The 8,345-nt window shown below is 39.7% G+C and overlaps 1 protein-coding gene across 1 annotated transcript in view; it reads right to left on the minus strand.

The window, feature by feature from the left end:
• The window catches only part of TRIM36 (tripartite motif containing 36), a 63,734-nt gene that overhangs the window by 25,976 nt on the left and 29,413 nt on the right, over positions 1–8,345 (minus strand). Inside the window, exon 3 of the mRNA XM_019516977.1 lies at positions 1,136–1,461. Within this exon, the coding sequence (XP_019372522.1) occupies positions 1,136–1,461 (326 nt within the window). The remainder of the gene's footprint in view (positions 1–1,135; positions 1,462–8,345) is intronic.

Here is an 8,345-nt window from a genome sequence, read left to right on the forward strand (position 1 = left end):
GGCATGGTGGGGTGGGGAATCCCTGGATCTGCGTGAGGCGGAGCAGACTGTAGGCGCAGGCTGGGGCCAGAGCTGCACAGGTCTCTTCCCAGCAGGGACTGGGCCAAGCTGCACTCGGGGTGGGCAGCGGCAGTGCTAGGAGGGGACTACAGAGGCGGGCTGCAGCCTCCCCAAAATTTGCCATAGCCTCCCCTCCCAGTGTCACCGAATGTCCCGAGCACAGTCCTGGCCCAACCCCCCTTCCCCCCCACGCGCTGGGACGAGCCCAGAGCAGCCCCAATGCCAGCCCACAGCTGCAGCCTATCCCGCCCTGCGCAGATCTGGGGGCACATGCCCCCCATGCCCTCCCAGGGTGCGCACAGTGGTGGTAGCTGTACCCTCCCCCGAGACGAGCCACAGCTCCATCCAGCAAGCTGCCCTGCCCCAACTGGGCAGCGCCTGCACCAGCCTCAGCCCCAGCCCCACTCCATCCCTCACCACAGGAGCTTTGATCTGCCCCCCATGTCCCTTCCCTCCCCCCTCCTCTTCAACCACAACAGACTTACTAACTGGATGGAGCTCTTCAAGCTGCCGGGCTATGCTCCTGACTGACTAAGTGCTGCACTGTGGCTGAACGCATGCAGAGGCATTTATCAGCCAAATTATCAGCCACATCAGGCTGATTTCCAATAAAATCCATTTTCTTTATATTGGTGCTGATCTGATAATGGACCAATGTATCGGTGCACCTCTATCCCTCAGCTTATTTGGATATCGAAAGGAATCCAAATGGAAATTTCATTGCAGAACTCTAATTATTCTGCTACTTATAAGAAAGCCACTGAAATCAGGAATTAAGACCATTCTAAGGACAATCTACACACACACAGGCCTCTAACCATTCCCGTGTGCTCCTACACTTGTCAACACCCACCACATTAACATCAGGCTAATAACTTTAATATGTGGCTGATGATTTCTTCAGTACATGTTAGTAATAAAGTCTAGAAGATCAAATGAAATGGTTATCAGTCATAAAAAAGCACTGAGCCAGATATATTCTGTAGTATATTAGAGTGGGGCAAGAGATGCATCTGGTAAGTAACATATCTGCAGGATTTGTCCGTATGGTACGTTAGCTTAAAACACCACTTACCTTAGGCCTGAAGTTAGTAGTTGGTCCAACATATTCATGCTGGGCTTTTACAGTTCCCCAAGGATGATGTATTTTGAAGCATTCATTGCAATAGCTTGCACTGCAGTCCATGCAACTCTTTGTGGATTCTTGAGGTGGAGGTTTGCAGAGATCACACATAATAGCTGTGGCTGCCCTGGCTGCCTGCCTGTATCTTTCCACTATAGTTTCCAATGTGAAGTTTCGGAATAAGCCATTGATGCCACGTTCTCCCAGATCTATATCATGCCGACAGCCAGGACAAGGAAAGATGGTGGTTCTAGGAGTCAATGAATTGCGTTTCCAGCCTGTATAGACAGCAAGTCTTAGTTACAAAAAAGTGGGAAAACAGGGCAGAAGCAGGGAGAGATCATAAGACAGGGATCTGTAAGTCAATTCTGAACCATTTCAGTGCACCTCTCAAAAGTGGTACAATTCTAATTCTGATACATTTGGCCAAGCCAAAAAGAACAGATTTGCCTTTTCAAAAAATTGCCTCGTTTGTATACAGAAGACAGAGTAAGTTACAACTGAATTCCAAATGAAATTGAGGTAAGAACATTTTACTAATTCAATACCAAATGTGCAGCATTGAAGTTGTGTTTCTGGTAACAGAACAAAATAGTATAGTATGGCTGAGAGGCTGCTTTTCTTCAGAAACAAGCACTATATAGTCCAGGCAGTGTGAAAGACAATACCTATACAATGGAGCAATTAGTTTCTGCAGTACTGTGCAAAGTAGAAAAAACTCCCTGTATTTGTCATTTATAGTTCTGGTGGAAAGGCATTTTTAGACAAACTTACTTAGAGGTATAATCAAAATATTTACTCTACACCATGGAAGTTTTTCCAAACTAAATTCTAAAAGTATCAAAAACTGAGGTTCTGCCATTAACATTCAAAGATTTACCACAGTAATCTAGTTTTGGATCTGTCACAGATGGAACCATCTTTAAATACCATACATACACATAGCTATCAGCTGACTGCCCAGAGGAGTTTTCCATCTATTGACTCCTCTGTGAAATCCTATGAAATATGAACTTTCATTTCTACCCAGGAGAACTTCTATAATATTTTCTCCAATGCCTGATGGAGGGTGTGTGCCCAAAAGCTTGCAATTAAAGACTTTTTTTTGCAAAAATCTTGTGGGTCTAATAAAAGATATCATCTCTACTATGAGTCCCAATTGCCTTATACATACATACAAACTTTCTAAAATCTGTCTGGATGGATGGCTGTTCAAATACAGATCAGGGGGGCATTGATAAAACATACAAAGTGAAGGTTGTTTAATCTCAGAGTGACAATAAACAGTATTGTTCCCCAAAATCCAAATGTACTTGATTTTTAAAAACATGGTTTGGAAGGAACCCACAAATACAAGACAAGACAGGTAGGCTCTTAGAACATTAGGAGCTTCCAGCCAAATCATTCAATCCCAGTAGGGACAGACTGAGCTGAATGTTTTTAATTGAACAATTTAGCCAGGCTTGTTTTTAAACAAGCTTATCAGAACTAAATACTCTATAAAAAAAGAAGACCACCAGGCATGATACCAAAGGAAAGCCCATTTGGTTTTTAGCAGGTTTAATATATAGCATACCCTAGTCTGTACTGGGGGAAAAAATGAGACTGCAGGACCTAAAGGGAACTTTAAGCTAATTTTTCAAGAGGGATAGATAATGCAAACATCAACTAATTACACACACTTCTTTTTAACCAATACATTAACCCTTTATCAACCTCTGTGATAAAGCAGACATAAAGCCTCACATAATTTGAAGAGTTCCTTGGTGAAGACTTCATTAAATAAAAAAAAAAGTCTCAAGATGCCACTAACTGCTCCTTCTCATCTCAGACTTCATGGCATTCTGCATTGCTCTAATGCAAAAAGGTCCCCCAGAATAAATTAATTCCTTTGCAAAGTCTTCTCATTGTGGTGAAGAATGATTCTCCTAAAATATGCACCATGTTATAGCTGCATATGCAAGGAAGGGAATAAAAAGTCCAACTGTGGAGTGAGCAAATGTACACAAGCAGATGGTGCCTCTCCAGTTCAGTAAATCACATATTTCTCTCTGCCTAGACAACATATGGAAATAAGGCTACTTGGATGGGAGGGGAAAAAGTGAAATTAAACCAATTACTGTAGTTCAGGTACAGTTTAGATCTCTGGCTAAAAAGGAATACAAAGTATCTTGGTACTTACTTGATGTGAATTTAATAACCCAAACTGCATGCCCTGCAATATCTGTAACTTGGCATATGTAGAGTAACACACACATGCAATGGATAAAACAGTAACAGTTTAAAAGCCTTATATAAAGATGTATGCTCCCAGGACATGCATACACAAATATAAATACACTTTCTACATAGACTTTGAAGCAAGCCTGAAAGACCTGGGTTGAAGATAATCTGACATGCAATACCATGCAGTGAAGAACAGCCACCAAAAGATGCTTACATAAAAAGCAAAGAAATAAGGGAAACCAAACACTGGTTTGTATGGCTGCAGCACAAGTGGTTAATACAATGCTTTAAGGAGCAATGCCAAAAACATAAAATAGCAGGTGAAAAAAACGTGGTGCAGTGGTCAAGTTTAAAACAATACAAATCTCAAACTCTTATCCAGTAGCATGCTTTTGAAGTCTGGACTAAGTTGACACAAATGTGGGAAAGAAATTTGTTTAACCCCAGATACAAGTCAGCCATCTTCTTTGTCACACATGAAACAAGACAAGATTGTGATAACGAAGCCATGCTTTATACATATACTGGTGACACCATACCTATAGCAACATATTCAGTGGCCAGGAAATCCAAGAGATCTTAAGATATTCCATCCCTTTTCACTGATTCAACGCTAATAATTTGTTTTTCTTAGACTAACAACTACTTCAAAGAATACAAGGTCCGTAAATTCATATGGAGACAAGAAATTCATATGTTAACTATGTCAGCACATGCTACTGGTAGTTAACTTAAAAACTTAGGCTGATTCTTCGTGTATCTGAGAGTAGATTAGCCTGGTAATTCCCATTTTTATTAAAAAATACAAGTTGGTAAAGGTAAGATTCTGATCAATTTATTGATCCAAGAACACAAGGTATCTTTTTATGTTTTACATTTCCTTCTGCCAAATAACTCTACATACAGCTGTCCCAGGAAATTTCAAAATCTATAACAATATTAAACTTCTAGCTTCATTTTTTTCTGCATATTTACACTCACTATCAACTAGAGGGCATCCTACTGCTGGTATCATAAGTTATGTAAACTTCTGGGCTAAACGCAGACAGTCAAAAAGCCTGAGGCTGAATTGATTCAGTCTTTGCATATTAGTCTAAGATGCAAAATTGAACCAATAAGCAAATGAACAGATACTCGCTTTTGATTCAGGAAATGCAGCCATATGCCTGCAGTGGCTCAGGCCAGAAACCAGGGGGTGCTAGAGCATGGCTCGCTGGCAAGAAGCCAGCCTGGGCTGTGTGTTCACTTCCTCTTCCTGCTGCCCCTGAGATCTCTGAGATTTGCAGGACATAATCACAACAGTAGGACTCTGCAAGATTACTCATCACATCCCCTTCCTGCTTCCAGGTGCCTCTGGAATTTGTAGTCCAGTCACAGCCAGCACTAAGCCAGCCAGCAGGGCAAGGCAGCTCTGTACTTTGAGGAAAGTGAGTTTAACCTGCTCCCTGGCCCCAGACCCCAGCTGGGGGACTCTGATTTAACTTAAACCAGGAAGGGGTCTGGGACAGAAGTTTTATAAACTGGTTTAACCTAAATCAGTTAAGTCTGATACTACATTCAACCAGATTCATCTTAAACCAGTTTCAGTCATTTTGAAACTGGTTTATGTGCACTGAACTTCTGTTCTGTTATGGGTTTAAACCAGTTTCTGATCACTTAAACTGGTTTGTGTGTAACTTCCTTCTCTAGCCCTATAGATTCTCCAACACTATTAAGTTATGAAGATATGGTTCTCCTGCTAGAGACAGTGCATGTGCAGGTGGGGGCCTTCAACAACTGACAAGTCTAAACTAACCTTTAAAAATATATATCCTCCATGACAGCATCCTATATTTAAATTAGAGAACAGCACCATCTCTGGCAGTTAAATCAGAAAAGGGATACCACATCTTAAACACAAATCACTTGGAAAAACAAACATGTAAAATCAGATATCACCAGCATTCTGTGGTCATGGAAAATACAAATACAATTTGTGAGGGGGTTTAGAAAAGAATATCTTAAAGGTCAACTGGACTCTGCCATGATTTTTTTAAAGAGTTCACATCTACAGCATCTTCAAAAGTTAGTGAGGTCATGAAGAACCATGAAGAGTCCTAAACTGAAGAACAAATCAGTAAATTAGATGCTTAAAATTTATTGTCTTGGCTGACTTTAAAATCTTTTGTTTATATTAATCTTAAGTGTTGCTTGAAAATACGATAGCTAGAAACAGCTTCATTCCTAACAGAAAGAAGCTGTCTCCCAAGTTAAATATCTTTTCAAAAAGATGGACTGTGACCTGAAAGAATAACCCTGAAATGTCTTTATTTTTGTCAGTTGGGAGGTTTACATAAGAAGGACCTTCCATGTTTCGCCTAAACAGTCAGTTTCCTCACTTTGGGTCTATCACACAGCCAAGTGACAAGCTATAGCTGTTCTCAACCATTATAGACTTGAGGCAGCCCTCAAAAGACTCAAGGCATCTCTCATAAAATGCCAGCTCTTAGTTTTCACTTGTTTTGTGACTACAGAAAAATAATGGGGTGATTCTTCTATTTCAAAGATCTCAGAATACTCACAAAAGGTCAGGATGTTTTTAATAACATGGATTCCTATTCAAAATTGCTGGGTTTATCTTATGAATCTTATTTGCATGCCTAACAGTGCTAGCACTGCATGGCACCCCAGGACCTTGAGGCACCCCAGCTGAGAATCACTCTACTAGAGCAACTGCAAATGCACAAGAGTTAGCAGACATATTCCGGAGCAGGTTTAATACCTGAAACTGTAAAACTATTTTTAAATCAACTATCCTTCAAGTTGGCTGTGATTAATTAAGCTCTCTGAATATCATAAAATAAATCCAATTAACTTTTGTTCTGATTTTGAGGGCATCCAGAAACTAAAGAAGAACTTAATGAGAAAACACTAAATCTCTTAACCTCTGCTCTAAAACAGTATGCTGTTAGAAAGAGCAACTTAAGATCATCACTTAAAGGGGAAAACCAAGTGTCCTTCAACAGCTGTAGAAGTGACTTCTTCCTCCCATAAAATAGTAGTTCTCAGCTGAATGAATCAGTACAACAGTGATTAGTGCTGACATCTCAAGAAGAGGTGCTATTATACTGTTAATTTTCAGCATGAATCCCAGTCTAACATTTTAAAAAGTGACAGGAAAAGTCAACTGAATATTTGAATATTCAAAAAAGCTAGAACCAAAATCTACTGTATTTATATATAACTTCACCACTGTTTTTGAAATTGTTACCTTTTCTCCTACATTCTTACACCAAACTGCAGTTTCTGGATGCCAGAACTACTCAGTCAGGCTAGCGACTTCCTCTTTAGCATTTCTTTCTTTCAAGAGTTATTCATTCTCTTTTTATAATGCAATACAAACTTTAAGGATACTTCTTTTTCTTTAAGCTAGAAAACAACGACTATGGTACCTAGAGATCATCACTTAAATTGTACTGGACAAAATGGCATCTTAAAGACTAACAGGTTGAGAGAGGCATAAACTTTTGTAGCCTACCACTTCCTAAGATGCTGTCAATGTACTTGCAGAAAGCAGAGGTTCTATATAGAGGGGGACAAAGGATAGGAGGAAGGAGGCACTGCCAAGAGGGGAAAAGTTGGGTCAAATAAGTCAGTAAGGTGCATCTCTGCCCTGCCTTCTGCCTGACTTTAGACTAGTTATCTCTTTACATCTTACTGAAATTAAAACTATATTCAGTTGTACTGAAGCTTGGTTATGTAGCAGATGAGAAATTGTTCCCTTAAAAAGAAATGCACATTAGACAGCACATCTACAGAAATTGTGTAACCCACATAGATGCGTGTGTTTGAGTCCAGTTGACCTTCAGGCTAATTGCAGAACAGAATAAAATGTCTTCCAAATAGAAGTCTTCCATATCTTTGTCCACTTGCTAAACTGTTTTGCAGACTTGACCACTGATATTTAAACTATATGCCAATCAATGATATTTTACTTAATATCTAAATGCTATACTATCTACAGAAATACAAAGAGTGAAATAGTTCTACCTCTCCACCCAAAAGACCTCCGCTGTGAGGCTGTGGACAATGAATAGAAAGCTGTTTTTAGAAATAACAGAAGTGTAGATTCACCAATTGTTTTTAATTGTTCACATAAGAAAGCAACAACTGTTTTCTTCCCCACTGCAGTAAAGTACTGTAAGACTGAAATAAAAAATTGTTTAGTTTCCTAATACACTACACAGTTGTAACACAAAAAGGGAAAAAAACAAAGACAAAGGCCCATTTCATTTCATTTGGGAATAGTTCAGTGCTTCACGAATACAATTTTTGTAGTATGAACACCACCAGATTTTTTTGCATTATTATAACAAAGCTACATTTGAACAAAGTAAGTAGTGTAGATAATAGCTCCATAAAGCAGAGTTTTAGCTAACACATCTCCCTTCTTATGAAGGAATGGGTATATGTCCCTTCCCCCAGTCAGATTCTATTGTAAAACCCACTCTATTCTACAAAAACACATTAGCTAGGGGAATACACAGAACATTCAGCCAAGAGGGGGACCAAACTGTTTCTAGCACCATTTACATTCAGACAAGTAGCTTCTGTTTTCTGAGATCACACCTCATAACACACACACAGGAATGGAACCATATATTTCTATATCACAAGTAACCCACACAGCAACATTTGTAGTTGCCCAACACTTGTCATTACAGATCTTGTTTTCAGGTGCTTGTAATTTTGGCAAACTTTAAGCATTTCACCTGAAGCTTTCTCAGGTTGAATGTCTACCCGATGATTTAGCTTGGGGATGGAGAAAGCAACTTCAGCTACAACAATTTAGCCATTTCCAAGAACAGTGTTAGAGAAATACTGCCCATGTTAAAAAAATGTCTCTTATTTGAGAAACTAGCCAATTGCCCATCAAGAACGATGGGGGGGTGGGGGG

The sequence above is a fragment of the Gavialis gangeticus genome, unplaced genomic scaffold (assembly GCF_001723915.1).
Source record: "Gavialis gangeticus isolate Ggan-Ray unplaced genomic scaffold, GavGan_comp1, whole genome shotgun sequence".
Taxonomy (NCBI): Eukaryota; Metazoa; Chordata; order Crocodylia; family Gavialidae; genus Gavialis; species Gavialis gangeticus.